The 24,467-nt window shown below is 44.9% G+C and overlaps 1 protein-coding gene across 2 annotated transcripts in view; it reads left to right on the top strand.

Annotated features, from left to right (window-relative positions):
- Positions 1–23,585, top strand: part of LOC147622345 (14-3-3 protein 7-like) — a 35,187-nt gene extending 11,602 nt beyond the window's left edge. Inside the window, exons 4-7 of one of the 2 annotated variants that reach the window (XM_086823451.1) lie at positions 22,162–22,271; positions 22,509–22,657; positions 22,969–23,015; positions 23,196–23,585. In XM_086823451.1, the coding sequence (XP_086679577.1) occupies positions 22,162–22,271; positions 22,509–22,657; positions 22,969–23,015; positions 23,196–23,198 (309 nt within the window). In that variant the 3' untranslated portion in view covers positions 23,199–23,585. Of the gene's footprint in view, positions 1–22,161; positions 22,272–22,508; positions 22,658–22,968; positions 23,016–23,192 lie in introns of both variants that reach the window. The other variant, XM_086823450.1, reaches the window with a different exon arrangement.
- Positions 23,586–24,467: the final 882 nt, after the last annotated feature.

The raw sequence follows: 24,467 nt of genomic DNA, 5'->3' as shown, positions 1-24,467 counted from the left end.
TTGGGATGTGTTTCCAAGGTTGCCTAGTGTTACTAGAGCCATGTAGATTGATACAAGATTAGAGAATGATGGATTTCCAAGTTTCATTTGGATACGCATAGCTCATGTATGCTTGTGTTGGTTAGTTGATTTGCTAGAAGTACGACGTGTTTGTGTGTTGTTGTGGGTCAATCTTGTAGCGTTGGGGATGCTTGGAACTACTTGCTACAAGACCATGTGAGTGCCCTTGTTTGTTTACTTATGATTGGTATTTCACAGGGCTTTATGGTGGTGCCAAAATTCAGCCTAGAAGGCATGTTTTGGGACTTAGACAAATTCTCAATCTAAAGTGTTCACACTCATTGAGTGGGAACATCTTTAATGTGGGCATTGGGCAATTGTGAAGGCTAGGCCCCCTCTACGCCCACAAATGCCAGGCATCCTCTTTATGGCCATATGGGGGTGGCCATGACCATTTTAAGCAAGGTGCCTCCCTTGTGGGCTGCCTTGACACTTGCCTTCATGGCTACCTCTCTCGCCTACCTCCTTGAGTGAATCCTTGCCTGAGATCCACGTAGGAGTCTACGTGAAACTAGGCTCTGCCTGTGAGATCCACACATGCTTGGTGTGAAGCTTGAAGCACCCCTTCTTTAGTGGCTTGGGGGGAGGACTCGATTCCCTTGCTTAGTGGCTTGGGGCTTGGGGTAACTTCTTTCTTGGATTTCATATTGTATTTGGAAATCTAGAGTTAGGCTCCCTCTACCTTGTACCAGAATTCTCTATTGGAATATAGTACCGTTTTGGCCCTTAGAGTGTGGTACATGCATATGTTTAATTTGTGTTGTGTGAATTGGTTAAGTGTTGTTTGGCGTTTTTTCTTTATTAGTTAATTAATTGCAAGATCATGGCTCTTCGTCCGCCACATTGCATTGGTATTAAGTTGAGGTTGCCTTCCCACCAATGTGGTGGAAGAAGTCCTCTCTTTTGCTACGTAGCTATTAACGGGGTTAGTTAAGGACATGTGAGTGCCTCTCCTTTGATCACCATCTCAAGTGAGTGTTTTTGTCAAAGCGCACATGGCTGTCTAATTGGAGGTGGACCTGCAACAAGCTATAGTGGGTAAGGAGCAAGAGATGGAGAGACTACGGAAGTGGATTGAGGAGCAAGGGACCATTATCAAGAAACTCAAGGATGACCCAAATGCCAATGGGCACTCAAAGGTAAACAATTTGCTTCTAAATCTCAAGTTGATCAAGAATTCACTACATTTTTAGATTTGGCCAAGGGAATGAATGCAAAGCCCCGTGAGCTTGCCTTAGCTTATCTCATCAAACGGGATGGTGTGATGAGCACTGATGACAAATAAGGCGGGTGATCTCACTGTTGTGAAGCTACCGTGCTTAAATTCCAATGGGGCTGTTGCCTAAATAGCATCATCTCTTAAAGCGACCTTCCCATCGTACATGCATGGCAACTAACATAAAAAAAGAAACACCTTTAGCACCACATGATTCCTTGCCGAAAGGGTTGTTGCAAGGTGGTCCTCAAGTAGTTTGAACCTATGGACTACCAATGTGAGGTACTCTGGCAATGTGTAGTGCTTTGCCTAGAAGTAGGGTGAGTAGGTTATTGACTATGTAGCCTTGTTTATGGAAGCTTATGCTCACGCTCTGGAGGTCAGTCTGCGGCAGTTAGAGCAAGTAGAGTGTTTTGTGGATGGTTTGAACCTGTCCATATTCACATGGGACGCAAAATGGGGATGGGGAACATGGACGGAAAAGATTGAGAATGGCCATTCCTTGTGACTATAGAGTGACATGGGAAGATGCTGCCATCCCCAACATTCTTGAGTCTAAAAATGCCCATTCTTTGTGACTATGAACCTGTCCTTGCATATAGATGTTCATGCACATCGGTCCCGTGATCTCTTGGATGCGTTTCATCTTGTTGTGACTCGAGATGCACGAGAGTTCCAAGTCTTGGACCCAATAGGAAGTCCAACAACAGAAGTGCAAGGAGATTCCTAAAGATGAAGTTGTTGAGGCTTGTTGATGCGGAAGCCTTGCTACACTTGATCCACCGGGCACCCCTAAGCCTATTGATTAGGAACATGCAATGAATAGATAGAGAGAGATGAACTGTATTTTCAGTATATTGATATGGTATAAAAAGATGTATATGTTTGTACAACTTCCATGGCGCCTTTGGCCTGCCAAAAGTGGACTGATTTCTTGTCTGCACTCCATGGCCTTTGGCCTTCCAAAAGTGGACTGAATTCTTGACCAAAAGACTGCATAATGACTAACTATGAGCTAACCCAGAAGGGGGATCAGATGAATAAGACTATGTTTGGGCCTAGCCTTTTATAGGCTCAATATTCACAGGCCGGCGAGAATGATCTTTGTCCACTGCTTGTGAAAAATGCTAATAAATCTTGAATATGCTTGTCGGCCCACTTAATGATGCCCATGTTTGAGTACCTACTATCGGGCATCGTCATGACGCCTAGAAGAGCAAAGCGGTGGCCATTGTACTCATGTGTGGGCTGGTTATAGGCTGTGCCATGGTGATTCTTGTGGACTTACTTGTTCTTCCTTGCTTGAGCCTGCAAGTGCCCTAAATCTACCCTAAGATTGCTGCCTAACTAGGGATTGGCTATGCCTAACCAAGGATTAGCCATGTCCATGTGTATCACATGCACATGAGTGCTATGGCATAATCTCAGCATATTTCTATCAGAATGCACAGCGGAAATGAAGACAATTGTTGTAGAGAGCAATACACAGATGACAGAGAGAGAGAAGCTAGTGTAACTCTGCTATATACACCAATAAAATCGTGAAATACAGAATGAAGAAGTGTGAGGGCAAGGGGCCATTTTATATGGCCCCTGGCTGTTGGTCGGCCAGCCCAAAGCGAGCGGATTGCTGCCCTGGTGCCCACAACCTGTAGAAATACCCAGTCGACCAACAGCTCTGTAGTCGGCTAGCAGTATGGTATAGTTGGGCAACACCAGATCACACGGGCAGCACAAACTCAGTCGGCCAGACACCTGGGGGCAGCTGACAGCCCATACAGCGCTCCAAAAACATACAGAGAGTGAGGAAAAATGGAAAGATAGCAAATATGGGCGAGCACACCCACAATAGAGGCCCTGACATAGTGTACAAACAGGAGATGATTGCTAACACCCCCTCTTAGCTCTTGCTAACACCCCCTCTCAGCTCTCGGATGTGGAACCAACCCCAGTGAGTTGGAGTGTCGCTGGAGCATAGCCTGAGGTAGAGACTTCGTGTGAAGAGGTCCGTTGCATTGTTCTTCATCGAACAATAAAGAAGCAAGATGTCACCAGCCAAGATCTTCTCACGAACAAAGTGATATTGTATCTCTATGTGCTTGGTCCGGGCATGGAAGACCGGGTTCCGAGCAATAGCGATACAGCTTTGGTTATCGCACTAGATGATCGGGGGCTCCTTTTGTGGAAACCCAATCTCGCCAAGCAACCTCCATAGCCACACAACCTCGCAAGTAGCACCACAAGCAACATGGTACTCTGCCTCTGTTGATGACAAGGCAATAGTTGGTTGCCTCTTGTTGCTCCATGAAACAGCTCTTGAGCCAAGGGTAAAATTGTAGCTTGATGTAGATCTCCTCGTGTCTGGATCTCCTCCCCAATCAAAGTCACTCCACCCTTGGAGTTGAACTCGTTCCTTCGTTTCACCTCCAGTGCTGTAGAAGAGTCCAAGATCCTTCATACCTTGCAGATACCGCAAGATCCGCAATCTTGCGTCCCAATGAGACTTCAACGGCATCTGCATAAATGACCTCAATAGCCCCACAGTAAAGCTCGAGTCCAATTTGGTGTTCAGTAACCAGATCAATGAACCAACCAGCTTTCGGTACAGAGAGGCATCAATTGGCTCACAAGGATCATTCACTGTAAGTTTTGTGTTCGGGTCCATCGGTGACGTGATAGGCTTGCAATTCTCCATCCCAAAGGCCTCAAGCAACTCATTAACATACTCGTTGCTGCTGAGAGACAAAGAACCCCCTTTGGGTCTGCCAGATCTGCAATCCCAAGAAGAAGTGGAGTAAGCCTAAATCGGTCATCTCAAACTCCTTTGACAAGGCAGCCTTTGTCATTGCAATGTGCTTCATATGATCGTTGGTGAGAATGAGGTCATCCACATAAAGGATGATCAACGTGACCATACCGCGTTCTCGAAAAAGATATAGGTTGGGATTTGCAATCGATCTCTAAAATCCAATCCGTAGAAAGAAGGAATTAATCTTTTGATTCCAAGCCCTAGGGGCCTGCTTAAGACCATACAAGGCCTTCCACAATCTGTAAACCAACCCCTTGATCTTGGAATCTCAAAGCTTGGAGGCTGCTCAACATACACCTCCTCCTGCAGGTCACCATTAAGGAACGTAGATTTAACATCCATCTGAAATATGGGCCATCGCTGAGAAGAAGCAAGGGCAAGAACGATCCGAATCGTGGTCATTCTCGTTGTTGGTGCAAAGGTATCCTCATAGTTGATGCCAAGCCGTTGAGCATAACCCTTAGCTACAAGTCTGGCTTTGTGTTTGTCCACCGATCCATGTGACGTATACGTGGTCTTAAAGACCCACTTGACACCAATGACAGACCGTTTCGACGGCCCCGCCACCAACTCCCACGTGTTATTCTTCTCTATGGCATCCAGTTCCACCTGCATGGCTTTCCTCCAAGTATCTTGTGCAAGGGATTCATGTTTGGTACTGAAGTAGTTGGAGAACGGTTGAGGATATGGACAGTCGTAGCCACAGCCTCTCCCCAAAGTGGACGAGGAAGATCACGATGCTCCAGCATCGTCCTCGCCATCTCCACCACAGTCTTGTTCTTACGCTCAACTCCTCCATTCTTTGACAGCGAACCTGTATTGGCCAGCTCTCGCTTGATGCCATCTTCCGCACAAAACCGCACGAATGCATTGGAAGAAAATTCTCCTCCCTTGTTAGCCCTAATCTGCAAGCCAAACTCTTTCTCCACCATCACATGCCACTCCTTGAACCGAGCAAAAGCTTGGTACTTCTGAGAAAGAAAATGAACCCATGTGAATCTGCTACAATCATCAACAAGCAGCATAAAGTACAAAGTACCTCCCAAGGATGTTGTCTGCACAGGCCCACACAAGTCAGTGTGTACGAACTCCAAAGGTTTTGAAGCCCGCTTGGAAGCCTGCTTCGGAAAAGATTCCATGTGTTGCTTACCACGAATGCAAGAACTACAACGTCCTTGCTTGCTACCAACATCTGGCAAGCTAACCACCGTTTGGTCTCGGAAAGCTCGCCCCAGCGCATCCACATTCAAGTAGCTAAACCGAAAGTGCCACAAATCACCAATTTGAGAACTTGTCAAAGAGGAGAGTGCGGAGAGTTTGTATATACCATTTTCCACGCCGCCTTTCCAAACAACCTGGCCAGTCTCGTGGTCCTGTAGAGCAACAGAATGCTCCTTAAACTCCACTCGAAAGCTGTCGCCTTCCCAAACAACCTGGCCAGTCTTGTGGTCCCGTAGAGCAACAGAATGCTCCTTTAACTCCACCCGGAAGCCAGTCTTGCACACCTCATGCATTGACAGCAGATGAAAACCAAGTGCGGGGATGTAAAGAACACGAGAGGAATGCTTCCCCCCTCTGCCATCGGGAATGATCTCCATCTGGCCCTCAGTGCGAATTGGTATGGTGGAATTGTCGCCAATGAAATGCGACTTGACTGTCGTTTTAGATCTTGAAAAAAGTCACGGGAAGGAGTCATGTGCTTGGAAGTGTCACTATCAAGAATCCATTCCCGAGTATCCTTGGCGGTGAAGCCAACTGCCTCCTCGCTCGAAGAAGATGAAGCATTGGTGTCCAACGTGCACAGAGGCTGGAGTCTTTGCAGCTGAAGTTGAAGAATCAACACTCTTCCCAATCCGCTTGGGACACTTTCTCCAATAGTGGCCTTTCTCGCCACAATCATTACAGGTCCTCTCGGCCTTCACTTTCTCTCGTTCTGAATCAGGCTTCTTCTCAGAAGACTTCTTCGATGAAGACTTCCCTTATCCATTGTTGTTATTGTTGTTACGGCCTTTCGATCGTTGGCCAGCCAAGGCCTCAGAACCTCTGTCTTGTGGAGGGTTCGTGAATTGCTCTTCCTGGTCCAAGACCATGGGCACAAGCTCCTCCCATGTGATGGTGTTGAGCTTGCCAATGGTGATCAAAGAGGAGTAAAAGGCTGATTATTGAGGGAGCAAATGTGACAACAATGCTATGGCCATATCCTCTGTTGATATCTCTTTCCGTGCTTGGAGAACTTTCTGCTGAAGAGCTTGTAGCTTGTTGATGTGTTCTCGCATCATCGATGACTTTGCAGGATTCATCATCCGCATTTGAACTTCCAAGGAGATTCTCTTCATGGGTGATACCTTGTTGTAGAGAGAAGCCAAATACTGTCAAATCCCTCTGGCCAGCGTCATATGCTTTATGTGATTGATCACCTGTCGTGTGCAATTGAGGAAGATGAAAGAACGGACTCCGACATTAACACGATCCCATGATTGTGCCTGTGCCTCCCGTTCCTTCCGAATAGAGGGTAACTCCCCTTCTTCCAACTCCGGCCGTGGAACCCCAACAACAATGAAATCAGCCAAGTCATAGGACTCCAAAACAGATTCCATCAGTACCTTCCATGATGCCGTAGTTGTTCCCGTCCAACTGTTGGTCCACCGGGAACGTGGGGAGTGTCGGGATCTTCATGTGCTTCTTAGCCATCTCAAGGGTTCACAAGGTCTTGTGAAGGGAGGGTGGGTGGGAAAAAAGAAGAAGAGGTTGCAAATAGAATGCAAGGTGACTGTCCAATGGTGATGGCCGCCTTCTACTTGATCTCCAAGTCCCGTACAGCCCAAACAGTCTCCAATCAGCACCTCAATCAGCAAAGCCTCGACGTCCCACTGTCTCCAAGCTTCAAGCCACCTGGGGCTCTGATACCATGTCAGAATGCACGGCAGAAATGAAGACAACTGCTGTAGAGAGCAATACACAGATGAAAGATTTAAGAGAGAGAAGCTAGTGTAACTTTGCTATATACACCAATAAAATCCCGGAATACAGAATGAAGAAGTGTGAGGGCATGGGGCCATTTTATATGGCCCCTGGTGCCCATGACATGTAGAAATACCCAGTCGGCCAATAGTTATGCAGTCGGCCAACAGTCAATAGGAGGACAGCCAGGCAAGCAATCAACCATGATACACTAATCAATCAACTAGTAGATTTGGGCAAACAAGAAAATAAGCACAAAATTTAGGTAGCATTTTATGAATATGTTGTTGTCCACATTAGACTAATAGCATTTAAGTGGGCCAACCAGCACCTTCAATCCATATATAAGCATAAGTCATCATTAGCATCAATATCTATTATCAACACCTTTTGAAGAAGTTTACAAGTCAATAGAAACATGTAGAAGACCAAGGCAGTAGAAACATGTAGAAGACCAAAGGTCACTCCTATGGATAGACCAAGGGCCTAAAGGATGTACAGACATTTATGTCATCTTTTTGTACTATAATACAAATAAAACCCTGACAGCAACTCTCTCTCTCTTCTCTCCTGTGTCTTCATCATGTTCACTCAGCATCTTGCTCTTAATCAAGCTTAAGGCTATGGATTAAGCACTAAAGCTTCCACACATGCAACATTGGAAGCTTTACTACTTAATCCACAACCCTACGCCTGATTAAGAACAAGATGCTAAATGAGCATGATCAAAAAGGAGAGAGAAGAGAGAGAGAGAGAGAGTTGGTGTCATAGTTTTATTTGTATTATAGTACAAGTGACATGAATGATTGTACATCCTCTAGGCCCTTGGTCTACCCCATAGGGGTGACCTCTGGCCTTCTACATGCTTCTACTGACTTCGAAACTTCTTTAAAAGGTGTTGATGTTGATGCAAATGATGACTTCTACGTATATATGGACCGAAGGTGCTAGTCGACCCACTTAACTGTTGTTGGCAAGTTGTGGACACCAGTATATTCATAAAATGCTATCTAAATTTTGCGCTTATTCCCTTGTTTGCCCAAATCTGTTGGCCGACCGATTAGTGCTTGGCGGATTGCTTGCTTGGATGCCTTGTTGAGTGCCGACTATTGTATGAGAGTATTTGTGGCTACCGACCGCTGATTCATGTCCTCCAGGATGCATATGATGCTGTCCTAAAAAGGGATTATGCTGAAATTGTTGGCAGTCATCTCCTATCTGTACACACTGTCAGGGCCTCTGTTGTGGGTGTGTCCGCCCATATTTGGTGTCTTTCCATTTTTCCTCACTCTCTGTATTTTTTCCTATTTTTTCTAGAGCTATGTGTGGGCTGTCAGCTCCCCCCTGGTGTCTGGCCAACTGAGTTTGTGCTGCCCGTGTGATCTGGTGCTGCTTTATGATGGTCCTAAACGGGGATTATGTTGAGATTATGCAATGGCACTGCTGTGCACGTGACATTCCCTCTTGCTGAACTTGATGATGGGGTGGACACTATGTCATCCTTCCATCCTTCTTGGACTACTGACTTTGATTTACTACCAAGGTTGCATCATTACGTACGTACCTTATCATAAGATACGTTTTAGTGTACAGTATGGTACAGTACCGCACTATATAGATCCGTATATGCCCCCCCCCCTCCATTGACCCCTTAGTCCAAGATCCTCCCATAGTTATCGATTTTTCTCTGCTCGTATAGGCGCTTGGCTGTAGAGCCGCTTATTTATCCACCCATAGGCGATGCCATTGAGGAAGCACCAAGGGGGGCTTTGAACCCAAGATCTCTTGATCCTAGGCAAACACCTTCACCACTTGAGCTATCACCTCATTGGCAAGTATGTGGCAGTTTTTAAAAACATAGTGGGCCAAAAAAACCCTAGGCTGCCGTCGTCGTCACCGATTTTAGTCAACTTATGCAAAGTGCAAACATAGCCATGAGAGATGATGATGATGCGGTGCTCGTCGCCGCGGTCATTGCCATTGCAGAGCTAGAGCTGAGAGTATGATAGCGAAGAAAACATGTTGACAGATGGAGCTCTCATTTTGGTAATTGTCTTGTTGAATGTTCAAAAATGAATTGTTTTTTCATTCATTTCTCTCTCTCTCTCTCTCTCTATATATATATATATATATATAGAAAAAATATATATATATATATAGAAAAAAAAAATATATCTATATATATCTTTTATATATATATATATATATATATATATATATATATATATATATACATATATATATAGATATAGAAAAAAAAATATATATATATAGAAAAAATATATATATATATCTATATATATCTTATATATATATATATATAGATATAGAAAAAAAAAATATATATATATATATATATATATATTATATATATAGATATATATATATCTATATATATATATAGATATATATATCTATGTATGTATATATATATATATATATATCTATATATAGATATACACACATACATACATACATACATACATACATACATACATACATATATATATATATATATATATATATATATATATATATATATATATATATATATATATATATATAGATAGATATAGATATAGATATATATAGATATAAAATACTATATAGGATATTTTTTTTTTATGTTTTTACAGATCTTACGTAGTTAACGTACCTCTTGAATGTGTACCTTACCATACCTTTCCACCTTGCTTACTACTCCTTTGACTTTTACGTTCACTTTGACACTTTGCCTGAACACCTTTCACTTCCGAACTCCACTTCCAAGTCTTGTTGAAGAATTGAGCATCCGTTCCACTGTTGTCGCGACTCCCCATGCCTACTATCCCTTTTTCTTAAAACAGTGGGGGGTCACCTGTCGGAACTAATCGTGCTTGTTGTTACTAGGCCTTTGGAACTGATCTGAGAGCTAATGATGTACTGGTTCCGAGTACATAACCCCCAGAGAATTATTTCCTCTAGCTTTGCTTGTTGCAGACCATTCTATATGCTACCCTTGCCACATTCTTTTGATGGATTTGTGCACATTCTTGGGACTATGTAGTATGCTTAGTGGCTAAGCTTGAATGCTCTGATAGCAATGTTGCATGCGTCGAAGTTTTACTGCTTAATCCATAGCCCTAAGCTTTATTAAGAACAAGATGCTAAATGAGCATGATTAAGACAGAGGTGAGAAGAGAAAGAGAGTTGGTATCAGGGTTTTATTTGAATTATAGTACAAAAAGGTGACATGAATTTTTGTACATCTTCTAGGCTCTTGGTCTACCCCATAGGGTGACCTTTGGCCTTCTACATGCTTCTATAGCATCTTCGGTGGTAGAGGTTGACTGGGTGTAATGTCACAAACCCCTATATTCTAGGGACATGCGGATGCGTGTCAGGCCTAGAAACATGCGGATGCATGTATGTATTATACCTGGGCATGTGTATGGATCATATGAGTGGATGCATATGAGTCCAAGGACATGGCAGGACATTTGTGGACTTTCGGGCGGTGCCCGCGTGGATTCCGGCCATGCACACATGGTGTGTTATGATGGCAGGTGGAATATTTTCAAGTACAAGAATGATGATAGGTGGTTCTCCAAGTTTACATGTGCACAATGCATAAATGATGCATGCCATAACTTTATTTTACTTTGTGTGACATTGTCTTGCTGCCTGGACAATGCTTGTTATTTTGGCTTGTGAAGTCCGAGGGACCGGGGACGCCCGGGCACCTTGTGGACACGTGTCTGCACTCCTGTTTGGGCCTAAAACTGTGGGCTTATGGGTTTTGCAGGTGGTAAGTGCGTCCACACTCAATTTACAGCTTACTTCATTTACTACTAAGGTTTATTGGTTTGCAGGTGCACACTCATTAATAAGTGGCCGGACAACTTATAATGCGTTCGCATTTGGTTGGACCAAAATTAATGAAGTCCGGACAGCTTATGGCCATTTCCCATTTGGCAATAACCAGAAATTGCAGGTTTGAAATTTACCAACCAGCCCTTTAGAAGAGTGTGGGGATCGTTGTCCAAGCTTGTGTGAGTCCGGGAAGCAAGCAACCAGCCCTGTAGCAACTCCCAAAGCTCCAACCAGCTCTCCAATATGTTGAATAATGAGTAAAACAGCCCAAAAGGGCCTCTTGAGGGACACGCCTTTTTCAGGCGCCACCTCAGGGGCCTGGTGGGAACACATGCTAGCTGACATGTGTCCCCATAAGGTGTCCACGTAGGTGTCCAGCCCATAGTGTTCCATTTGTCCTGTTTCTATAAGTTTAGGTCCAACGAGTTTTGGGCTGGTTACAGGTGTCCAAAGTCAACTTGGACAGTACAGGACAGCTCTAGGGACCTCCACAGGGCTGTAGGACCCTTTACAGGTGGATTTATCGCGACAGAAAGTTGCTGTTTTGGACTGGTTATTACACAAAACAGGCCGGACAGCAATGGAATATGTGAGCATGGATGTGTCTCAAGGATTCCTGGTATAGCAGGTGCTTAGGGCAAGCATTGGGGACACTTGCTCGCGGAGAACACAGGTTTCTGGATCAGTTTCTCGCGTGGAAACAGGGCCTAAAGATCCATTTACATCTTGTGCAGGACGGAGTACCTGTGAGGATTGTGATACTCTTGTGCAGGGCGGATGTGCTTGTGAAGACCTTTGTGTAGGGCGGATGTACCTTTGTGTAGGGCGGATGTACCTACAGATTCTCTTGTTTGAAATGTATTCATTCATAATGTATTTGGAAGAATCAGGTGCAGGCTGGTGGTGAATCCCCAGGCACCCGTAATCTTGTACTTTGCAGACTCTTTTGGTAATATAACCTAAAGGGGGGGGGTCCAGCCTATCATCGACCCCTTTATGTGGTGTACTGTCGTTTTCAGCTTAGTGGTTGTAATGCTCAAGTGTTAAGTGCTCAGAATCTTGTTCACATTTATACGATTCCAATACACGCGTCCGCCTCCCGTTACATAATCCAAGTCTCTTGAGTGTATCGTTGCCATGAATCCTGTCGAAGGACTTTGTTCCTCTCACTGTGAGAGAGCTGGATGTGGTGTGCATGTATATCATAGTGGAAAGGTGGTAGGTGATCTATGTTAAGACCATGCTGAGTTAGCCACTGTATCATCTGTGAATACCATGATCTCCTATCTCCACTCTCTGCGAGCTGCCTGGATGCCTCAAAAGCTCTATGTGAGAGTCGATCTGATGGCATATCTTTGATCCTCTATATGAAGCAGATCGTCTGGAAGAGGACTAGCATAGGAGGTGCAGCAAACTCCGTCTGAACAATGTCATGTGGAACGGAGGGTTTGCTGCGGATCATCTGTGAGAGCATGAGAATCTGAGGCCTCTCTATCCGAGACCATGTGGAGGTGGCGAGCCCAAGTGCCCATACTGCTGCAGCATACATCAAAGTAGGGGTGACTAGTGTGTCAAACAACCACCCCTTCGTGCGGGGCTCCTGGAAGTGTGCCTGGTGACACTATCTCTCTAGCATGGCCAGAGCTGCATACCCTCGTGTGAGTCTATCCCTGGTTGCCTGTGCCATAGTAAATCTTCCTGGCAGAGTCGTACGTGTAATCCCCAGGTACATATACGAGTCTACCACCTCTACTTGTCCTCTTGCTAGTGTAAAGATGGCGTGTCGTCGAACCGGCCCTGAGGTGTGGAAAATGATGGCCTTGGTTTTCCCAAGGTTCACTGTAAGCCTCTTTTGTGTGCAGAAGTCATCGAGTGTATGGAGATGGTGCTGTAGTCCCGTCCGCGACTCAGAGACCAGAATAATATCATCCGCGTATAGCATAATGTGGATTGTGGTACCTGAGATGTCTACCCCGTCCCCACCACCGTGACCAATGAAGTCAGCCACCTCATCGATGTATAGCCCAAATAGTGTAGGAGAGTGGGCATCCTTGCTTCACACCTATGGTGCTAGCAATAACATCAGATAGCCCCCCCGGGGCATCGTATGCGCCCGAGGACTTGCTCATATAAAGCATAGATGCCCCAAACCATCTCTAATGGGATCCCCAATGACTGTAGGCATTGGAAGAGTCTCTCTCGTGGTTCCGTGTCAAATGCTTTGCGGAAATCCACAAAGCAGTAGTATAATCTCTTCTCCCGCGCCCTAGCTTGGTCAATCAGACATCTCAAAGTGAATATATGGTCAATAGTGAAGAAAGCTCATCAGAATCCAGCATGCCCTGGTGCTCGCAGTCCCTCCTTCTTTGCATATGAGCTCAACTTTGCCTCGAGTAGTGCGCCATAAAGTTTGGCCAATGTATGACCAATCATGATAGTCGTGTAGTTGCTGGGGTCTAGCATGTCTCCCGCTTTGTGGAGAGGCACGATGGTGTGCATAGTCCACTGAGCTGGTAGGCCCTCCACTAGTGCCCTATTAAAGAGGTGAGTGTGTTAGCTGCATAAATAAGATGCTCACTCTGTATACCTGTGTGGTCAGCCGATCTCCCATGCTGTAACCGGCAGATAGCTCTCTCTACCATCGAGGCGGTAAAGAAAGTAGAGGTGGTAGGGCGGGACTTCCCTGGCTGTGGTATGGGCGGCTGTTGAGGGATATGGTAGAGGCTCTTTGCATATGTGTGCCATGTGTGTGGATCCTCAATCGGGGTACGAGGGCGAGGCTCTCTCATCTTGCGCCATGCAGTGGCTGCATCTCTGCTCATGAGTAGGTGGTATATATCCGAGTACTGTGCCTCCTCATATGCACGCCTCTTACGGCGTGTGAGGGTCCTCATTTGTCGGCTCGCCTGTCTTTGTGTAATGGTCCCCAGTGCTCTCTGGGCATGGAGGTGTCTATATAGCTCTTTGCACTCATCATCATACCATCGATTCTAGGACATGCTCCCAGATCTATTTGTGTGTGCAATGTGTGTATGATGGGGGAAGCTGCGGGTGGCGGTCGTATGTAGTAGAGATGACAGTTGGGTGGTGAGTGTGTCTAGAGGTGACAGGGGATCCATTTGGAATAGCCCATCATATACATGATGCTCATATATGTCTGCCAAGTCATGGGTGAAGTAGAAAGTTGTATGAGATGCCTGTGTGGGTGCTGGTGTGGAGCTCGCCAGTGACAGTAAGAGGTACGTGTGATCCGCACCAATAGGACAGGGGGGGATGGTGAAAGATGTCACTGCCTGTGTGGTCTCCATGGACCCCATGATGCAGTCCACTGTGCTACCCCCCCGATCGTGGAAAGCATGTCAGAGCTTCTGAATCTTGCCGTTGCCTCATCCCGTTATAAATAACGAGATGGTGTCGCGCTCCCAGCTCAAGTAAGTGATGACCATATATGGTGTTATCCGGCCCCATGTCCTCTGACACCCTGCAAGCTCCCGTGTCCTCCACCTCTAGTGTGTGCATCACCTCGGGGTGCTCGAAAACATAAATGTTGCACTGTCGGCCCTGTGTCCGTGCATTGAAGTCCCCCATAAGGAGGACTTCCCCAGGTTGAAGTAGTGTATGATCTCGTTTGAAAGGGCTGCATATGGTGACTCTCCCAATGGCCCTATGTCCTCCTCCTCCTCTCTACTCTCCTCCTCTGCTGTCATGGCATCTCTCTCTCCTCTAGGAGAGAAGTAGCATAGAGCAATGTATAACACCCTATCTGCTGAGAGCTGCAATCTAATCCACATGTATCTAGCCTCTTGGTCACGTGCTACCACCTGTAGGCGCTCGTGTAGCTCTTGCTTGAAGAGTACCGCTATACCTCCAGATCCTCTCGATGTGCTCTGTCGTGTGGTCCCCTTGAATGTAAACTCCCACTGATAGCCCTCTACTTTGGATAGCCCCCTCTCTGGGCTCTGGTGTGTCTCTGTAAGTAGTAGAAAGAAAGAAAAAAAGAAAGTTATATTAACGTCCACGGGAGGCCGAATCCGACCTATGGGACATATCAGGTACATCGATTTACATTCCACTCTGGGTGTCGATGCCAAAGAGGCATAAAAAAAAAAAAAACTCAAAATGAACTCTTAAGACTCTTAAGAGTTTAAATTACAATGGGTTCCGCATAAGTGTAGGTAGCTTGTTGTCACGCAAGGTGTCAATGAGCCAACACAGAACTCTATGCGAGTCGTAAATGGCATATTTATTAACTGCTCTTGCAAATTCTTAACACGGTTGAGAAATTCATCCATAGAATCACTCTCAAGTCATATGCTCCAAGTCAAGCTTTTTCGGTAGATAAGCTACATGAGCTTCATTGCAGATGTGATATAAAGAGGCAAGTATATCCCATGCACTTTTAGAAGAAGTACATGAACGGATATGAGGTATGACTTGCCGTTTACACGAGAGAGTAATCAACGCATGAGCTTGTGTGTCTTTAGCATCCCATTTGAGTCCTTCTTGTGTAGAAGGAATAGGTGCAAGTGGTGCACTTTCACGGGAACCAGAATCACTTGTTCCAATAGTGGATCCCCTTGATGTGCTAGCTGCGGATGCGGGACCAACAAGCCTTAATTTAGCACCAAATACATGCACCCACAAATTCTTTGCGTATATGATTAGCCAAGCCCGAGCCAAGCTCAAGAGCTTCACCCTCCCCTATGCAGCTCCATTCGTAGCGTCTCACCATTCTTTTGTCACATTGTTGCAATTCCTTGTCCAATGGGGTTATGTAATGGTCCTCTTTGAAGCTTGGAGTGGCAAACCTCAAGAGGTTCCATTGCTATGCTATGCCTAAAGGCTCAAGAGGAAGAGGAGAAGGAGAAGAATAGGGAGAAGAAGAAAGACATGTCCACCAAGTAAGCATGCCCCAAACCCTCAACATTAGCAATCCCACACTATCTAGACTAGGGTTACAATAGAGGAGGTGAAGAGAACACTAGCTCTATTGCATGAATGGGGAGAGCATTGAGGAACAAGAATTGCCCACATTGGCTCCATGTAAACAGTGAACACCATGTTCTCCACTAAATATGAGATGCACTATAGAAAAGTTATCTGAATATAGACTTGATGACCAAAACAAACCCCAAAGATGGGTGTCAGAATGTTGTATTTCAATGCCCAGTGCATTGAGAGAGAGCATGATGAATGTCGGATTTAACCCAGGGTCTGTTTTTGGAGAAGCTGAAAATTTGCAGAGGGTTTTTGATGACCTAAACGGACTGTGATTTTGGAGTTCTTTGGCTTGGGAGACTCCAGAAATCATGAGAAACATGGTTGTGCAAAAAAAGGAAAAAATTTTGGTCTAGAAAACAGGCTCTGGAACGGTGGCGGCGGCGGGCGAAGCAACTTGTTTAGCCGGTGGAATGGGTGCCTCTATGGTGGTAGAGGCGGAAATCCCCAAATCAAGAAATTGATTTGGGGGTTTTCAAATTCCTTGTTGGGCGAAGCCTTTGCAACAGGTGGCGCTCAAGAGCATGTGGCTATTGGTTGATGCTCTGCAGATTCGTATGGCGGGCACTTAGGAGGCAGTTGTTGGTTGTTGTTGATATGAGTGGCGACCAATACCACAGGCAGATCCGTAGATTCGTACGACAGGCAATGGCATCCAACACAGAGGCTCTGATACCAATGTTGGATGGGGAAGTACATGCTCTGCATGCGCGCGCGTGCACATACACAAAGTCGAGAGAGAGAGAGAGAGAGAGAGAGAGAGAGAGAGAGAGAGAGAGAGAGAGAGAGAGAGAGAGAGAGAGAGAGAGAGAGAGAGAGAGAGAGTGAGTGAGTGTTGTATTAATGTCTCAAAAGGCCAAAATGACCTATGAGACCAAAAGGTTACATCATATCCATGAGGTACATCATCCTGGGTACAAAATCCATGAGGTACATCATCCTGGGTACAAAATAGTAATAAAGAAAGATAACAAAAATCTAGAACTTTAAAATCTGATCTAGGTACATGAGCAGAGAGCTCTCATATCACCCTAATACATCCCTCATGGGCCGCTGTGACATGGTGCTCAAGGTGGCAAAACTGAGTTGGCGCGAGAAGGTTTTGATGATGGGAGGTGATGGCCCGGATCTTCTTGTGGTGGGGTGGCCGTGGGTGAGGGCCATGGAGTCTGGGGTGTTGAGCTTTGCATAACTCAGTGGCTCTGTCGAGTGTCACACCTCTCAGCCGAGCTCCTACACTAGCTTGTTGTCTGGGTATGATGGGTGGATCGGCCCTTGGAGTGTTGGTATGGAAGAAGTCGGTGAGAGCTCTCTGTGCTGGTCCTTGAGCAAGTACAGTTGATCTGGATCTCACTAAGAACTCCCTGTGTCTATGGAGCTCTAGAAGAAAAAGTCCCAGGCATCTTTGATCCGAGAAGTCCATGTTCTTGGAAAGTGGTCCGAACCCAGCTCGGAAGAGGCAGTGGAACCTCCCCCGAATCTCATAGTATACAGGGCATCGGCATATGTAATGGTCCTCTGTCTCGGGCTCTGTGTGAGAGAGCTGGCATATCCTGTTCTCTGGTGCAGTCGCCCTAGGCCCATATCTGGCAGTCTCCACTCTCAGTTGGTGGGACGAGGTGCAAATTTGGCCTATTGCACATCTCACCCCAAAGGATAGGTGTATGTCCATGTAGCGTGGACGGATGATGAACCCATCCTGTCAGGCATCTGTAGAAGGCCATCTTCGTTCCCAGTGGACGACTAGGTGAACTCCATGTCCTCTGAGTATCCAGTCCGACAATGTCCTTCCTGATAACCCTGTTCTGCTCTGCGGCTGAGAGCAAATGATGGGGCCTCTATGCTGTATTGGAAGGGGGGGAGTGCCTCCATTTGCGTACCGTGCATGCCAAACCAAGTGCCTACCTGTGCGGCTGAGAGAGAGAGAGAGAGAGAGAGAGAGAGAGAGAGAGAGAGAGACTGTTCATAGCAGGACTTCCCAGAGGCCAAAGGCTAACAATTACGTTGGGTGTGGTAGCTTGAGTTTTTGATTTCATGGCAACACCACACGAGGGCATGTCTTTGGATGTGTATGTTAGAAAAGTAGTAGGTAAACAACTCTTATGACTCTCATGCGAAGGAGAGGATGAGCACATGATTCTCACATATTAAACTTCACTAATCTTGTATTCATTAACGTGTATATTTACAAAGGTATGGACTCTTTATATAAAGCCTTAGAACTGTCACTCAATTTGCATGCTAACTCCATGTATCATCTCCACGTTTCCTTACTAGAAGTACTACCACAAAGGACTTACGCACGACTATCTCAAGGCCTTTATCTCCATCATATCTAAGGTTATAAACACTAAGGTTTTTAATCACTAAGGTAAAGACTAATGTTTGCTAACACACATAGGCTTGCTTGATCACATTATTTCTAACACCCCCCCTTGATCAGGCATCCATACTTTGCAGGGTGTGCTCATAGTTGTCAGGTACGAAAAGTTCGATTTGGTACGGTACGTTCAAATACGGTCTCGGAACACCGCTAAATTTTGAAAATAAAAATACGGTGGAGGTACGGTCCATTAAAAAATATTTGAAAATATAAATATAGATGCAAAACTTAGAGAAGTTACAAGTTACAAGTTACAACTTACCCAAAACATAAAAATTTAGAACTTGTGAGGATGGGGTTGGGGGAGAGCCTATTATATAGATAATAGGGAGAGCCTAGAGGCTCAAGGCTCAATAGTCAAGCCTCAAGCAAAGGCAAGTTGGCAACCAAAGGGCCAAGCCAAGCCTCAAGCCTCAAGCCTCAAGCCTTAAGGCAAGCAAGCAAAAGCTCCAAAAAACGCCCATAAAACGGCTCACCAAACGGTCGTAAACGGGCAAAAAACAGCGACCAAAACGGACTAAAAACGGGTAGGAAAAAACGGCCAGAAAAAAACAGTCATTTCAGATCCGGATCGCACCACACCGTACACTATCGAACCGCATCAAACCGAATTGTATCGAACCGAACTCATGCGGCGGTGCGCAAATCAGGTGCAACTATGGGTGTGCTTGACTTAGACTTACACAGGACTCACCCTCTCACTAGCTTGGACATTTCCAGTGTGAAAAGGGGTTTGGTTGCCTCAATATGCATTAATGTACAAGCTTTGGGAATGGGGGATTATCCCGCACAAAATACCAAGCGCCTGAAGCTTGCTCTAGGCACCCAAGATAGTTTCTTCAACACGGAAATGGGCATTGGAACTCAAGTGTGAATGGGAAAGCATGTATGTCGAGCTCTTGAGGTTTTGGAAGAGATCTAGCATCGAAACATGTTTCTACATGGTGTTCACACACATTTCTAATAAGGTGGAATACAAAGGAATAGATTCCAAAAATCTAGAAGGGTTACTATTTTTCGACAACCGCCAATGGAAATTGTGATCACGTCATTACGTCCGTAAGCTAAGAAAATGGGGGGACTTGCTGAAGCATCTTTAATAGAGTGTCTACAAGTTGAGATATTTTTAGAGATGAAATTTATCGGAGGGAACCATCTCTTAAATTGGGACATGTGGCAAGACAATGGATCAAAGTGAGACAAGTGGCCTCACACTTGTCAACTCAGCTCTACACTTGTCTTTAAAGTTTTTGCTTGCCATTCTAGCTCCAAATCTATAAATTGGAGCCCTCTCTCTTCTTTTGAGGAGGCTCTATTGCTGCAAACTAGCGTCTACCATGTTGGCTGCTCGGATTCTTGTCTACAACACTTTATGACGTCTGCTCTAATGCTACTATGGTTGTGTAGTAAGTCTTCCGTTGTTTCCTTTCTTACCTCGCTTACAATTTTTGGGGTATGGGTTGTTGCGCTCAGTTGGGACTTGACCTTCAATTTTGCAAACAGGTCCTTCCAGCCATGTGATTTGCTTCAGTAGGTATGTGGTCAGCTAGTTTGAAAGTGGTGGGGGACTTTGGTGGTGTTGCTAGAGCGGTCCCAAAAAGCTTCTCAGCATTTTCTCTAGTGCATCTTATATGAATCTTCTCTTAAATGATCAAATAGATAAGGTTTTTATTCACTTGCAGGAGAAAAAAATGTTCCTCTTTGGGCGCCTGCAACACAAAGAGCAGAAAAGAGAGAGAGAGAGAGAGAGAGAGAGAGAGAGAGAGGTAATTTACGCCTACGAAAGACTTGAAGGGTCTATGCAATCCGTTAGGAAACTGGATGCCAAAACAACATGAAAAAAGAAAAACTAGCTGCTGAAAGAAAAATACAGGGCCAATGTCCTCTACATAGGCCTCGAAGTACAATGTAGTGGGGAGCAAAAGAGCCTCATGTGTCATCCTTCTCATGGGCGGAGTACCTGGCCTCGTTTTGCTGTTCACTACTTGTGGGGTGTGCTTCTCTTTCTTGCTGAAGCAAGTCCCAGATCTGGAGCTCTGTCGGGTGGAGGGTTGGGGTCTCCGGTAACCAAGGTTGCATTTAAAACCCGTTTTTTATTATTTAGTACTTTTTGGACTTCCGAACGTTTCCAAACGTTTCAAACTTAAAAAACGTGTGTTTTGGTTTCTTCGCCCGTGTCCTTTTCCTATTTATTATGTTCGGCGGTCACTTTGTATAGCCCGTTTGCGCTCATGACATCAGACAGATGTGGTGTTGTCATTTGTTTCTGATTTATCATTTGTTTCTACTATCTACTTGAATTGTCAAATTCCAATCATGGTGTGTTTGGGTATGTAAAGACATTGTTTATGTTGTGAGTGCTAATTTTGAAATTCTTAGATAGTCTGAAATGCTAGAATGTGACATGTGTTGAGACATCACTCCTTGTCTATCAAAGGATATTAGATATAGACTTCAAGCTTTCTTGACCAATCTCTCACAACATATATATGATTTTAACATTGTAAAGTACGTAACATTTTTGACGTACTTTATCGGTCGGCAACGTTCTATACCACGTACTAAACTCGTGCCGTTTCGTACGTTTGAAACTACCTTGCTGGGAATAGGGATGTCTGCTGAAAGAAAAATACAGGGCCAACGTCCTACATAGGCCTCGAAGTACAATGTAGTGGGGAGCAAAAGAGCTTCATGTGTCTGAACTCATCACGTGTCGTCCTTCTCATGACTGGAGTACCTGGCCTCGTCTTGCTGTTCACTAGTTGTTCACTACCTGTGGGGTGTGCCTCTCTTTCTTTCTGAAGCAAGTCCTGGATCTGGAACTCTGTCGGGTGGAGGGTCGGGGTCTCTGGGAACGGAGATGTTGGCTGAAAGAAAAATACAGGGCCGATGTCCTACGTAGGCCTCGAAGTACAATGTAGTGGGGAGCAAAAGAGCCTCATGTGTCTGAACTCATCATGTGTTGTCCTTCTCATGGACGGAGTACCTGGCCTCGTTTTGCTGTTCACTACCTGTTCACAACCTGTTCACGACCTGTGGGGTGTGCCTCTCTTTCTTGCTGAAGCAAGTCCCGGATCTGGAGCTCTGTCGGGTGGAGGGTCAGCGTCTCTGGGAACAGGGATGTATGGCTCTCTGGAGGACATGTGCTCTCTTGGAGGACCCTTTGAGAGCGTGGGGTGCTCACTTGGTGGGGACATCTAGCCCTATCCTGGTCAATCTGTCCTGGTGGATCTTGTGTGGGCTGAGAGTCAGCCGGGGCTTGCCAAAAAGTCAGTAATAGATGTCCGTGCGATATCTTACCTCTCAGGATGCTGCCTCAATGGTCTGTCTTGGTGGTGCCTCAGCCCTAATAGGTTTATTCCCAAACATCTCTGATCTTTGTAATACATCACGTGTGACAGGGGCATGAACCCCTCCTTGAAGAGACAGTGTAGCATCCGTGTATCTCATAGTAGATCTAGTGTCTAAGTATGTAATTTACCCCCCCCCCCCCCCCCCCCCCCCCCAAGTGTGCACAACCGTCTGTCCTGTGGGATGCCCTCTGATCTCCCCATCTCAATCTGAAGGCAATGTGATGACAATCCTCATGGCATGGGACGTGTGGAGCTAACTGGGCCTCTTAATGAATCCATCTCTAGTAACCCTCAAGAAATTCCCTCTGTAAGACTGGAGCTTCGGGGAAAGTCACGTTGGGGATATCTTTATCTGCCTATATGAAGCCAGGGGGGGAGAGCATATTACTGTCTACTGAGGCTGAATACAACCTATGAGACCTAGACATGACATGTCGTGCACACAGAGAGAGAGAGAGAGAGAGAGAGAGAGAGAGAGAGAGAGAGAGAGAGAACGATGATGATGTTTAAATGGCAAATGCTCTTGTAGGCTGCTTTGAACACTGCCACAACAGATTTGCCTCCAACTCATCCAATAAGGCTTGGATTGGCACTGAACTTTTCAGTATTCTACTACGAGATCTTAAACTCACCAGAGCAGTAAGTAATGTTCGTAACTTTACGTTTTCATGTCTGGTGGATGGTTTACAGTGTGTACAAATAGGGATGTGTACTGAACAGTGGGGACTTTGCAGTCTTTCTCATATGACAGTAGTGGGATATTTAGGTCTTTTCAACTAGTTTCGGGATATTTAGTTTCTTTGCAAAGTTGGTTTTTTGTAGGAAGTAGGAGCTTTTCTATCATTTGAAGATTTTTTTTTAAATTAAAAAAACCAGGGCGTGCCATCTTGCAAAACAAGCTTTCGATGAAGCAATTGCTGAGCTCGACACTCTAAGTGAGGATTCCTACAAAGACAGCACCCTGATCATGCAACTCCTTAGAGACAATCTCACACTCTGGACATCTGATTTGACGGATGATGGAGGTGGTTATCATTCTTGGGTCCTGTTTCTAAGTGTGTTAGAAAATTGTTTAGTTGAAATGCTTTAATGGATTTCCAAATTTATGTGCACCTTTTTCTGCTTGTGATAAATGCAAAAAAATGTATTTATGCATGCATGCATGCACGCCCGCTTGTATGTGCCCTTGCATCTAAGTACGTCTGTGTGCGTGCCGTGCGTTTATGTTTGGGAGAAAAGAAACGCTGGGGAGTCTAAATTCCTCACTGGCAGGCTGGCTGCCTGTGGGGACCCTATTTGATTATGGGTATGCTAACATGGCTTTTGATGATTGCAGGGGATGAGCAACCTAAAGGGGAGAACTTCAAAGAGGAAGACAAAGAGGTGAGTCACTCTCTGCATAGATTAGGTGGAACATAAGAAGCCCTTCATTTGAAGTTTTTCGCACACTTGTATTCGCCTAGTATATTTTGTACTCTGTTTTCCTCTTGCATTTTGTGACTGTCGAGTTTAAAGACTGAATCATGCCTCTTAAATGTAATAATGCATTCTTCTTTGCAGTAGTGAGTCTCGGCATGTTGATCAAGTCAAGCAAAGGCATCCAAGGATTGAGCCAGGGGCCATAATTGGCAGTGCCATAGTAGTGTTGGATCATACATCACAAGCTTTCTCTTTAGAAACTGTTTTTTTCTGTTCTCTACATTCCTGGTCTGTTAATGCTTTTGATCCAGTTCTCTTGTAGTTCACGGAGGTTTCCAAGGATTTGTATGGAGTAATTCAAGTTGTTGACTTGGGCTTAATTTTTATGGGTCTGGCTGGGTATCAGTGAGTTCTCACTAATTGGATTTTTGTAGTGACAGAGGAATGACTAGATTCTTCTTATATAGGCTTATATGATGTGCTCTTTGCAATCATTGTTTAAAAGTCATTAATCAAAGTGGTACAAATTCAGCTTGGACTGCGGGCTATCTAGGCATCACGTTAAGTTTGATTTGCTTATTCTTTCTATGTTTAGCGGTGCATTTCCCTATCAACTACTTATTTGCTGTACTAATTCTTTCTATTTGCTACTACCCTTAGTGCTAGGCTTCATTATTGTTGAGTCTGCCTTGCATCTCCGGAGGTTTGACAAAAACTCAGTACGAAGGCCTTTGTGTGAATATATGCTCTTATGTGTGTGTGTGTGTGTGTGTGTGTGTGTGGAGTGCGTGTGAGAGTATATCTTGATACAGAGTTCTAAAGCCACTATTGGGCATTGATGACGTTAGTGGGGATGTTGTAGTATCTAGTCTATACTATGCATAATGGAGTTGATAGTTATATAGTCTTGTGGGTTGACTACCATGAGTATATAACATGCATTATTCTTTAAGCCCATCATGAAACATCTCCTCAATTGAACATCGTTTAATTTTTCCCACGACGACTCACAACGCAACGTGAGTCCAAGAGTTTTATTCAAAGGATAAAATCTCTACTGGATTCATTTGGTTGACGTTCAGTTGAATAGAGTTGTGTTGTTGCACTCCACTGATCACCTTGTCTGGAAAAGCCATGTATAAAGGCTAATTTCAAAGTTTTGAAGTTGGTCTTGATCGCTGGCATCAATGCGATGAACCATCGACTAGCTTTTCCCTCTAAGCATAAGTTCAATGCATGTACCTTAGTGGGACAGTTAGGATTTTCAAAGGCTTCACATCTATGTTCAAACTTTTGAATGAATTGAATAGGGTCTGTTGTTCCATCATATTTGTCCATAATTTTAGAAATTTGCACGAACGTATTTTTGTATGAGTCATTGAGGCCGTATGTGAGTGCTCTTGTCAGAGGAGACTC

Source organism: Cibotium barometz, chromosome 29, assembly GCF_041138505.1.
Source record: "Cibotium barometz isolate CiBa-2024 chromosome 29, ASM4113850v1, whole genome shotgun sequence".
Classification (NCBI taxonomy): Eukaryota; Viridiplantae; Streptophyta; class Polypodiopsida; order Cyatheales; family Cibotiaceae; genus Cibotium; species Cibotium barometz.
This window is presented reverse-complemented; position numbering and strand designations above follow the sequence as displayed.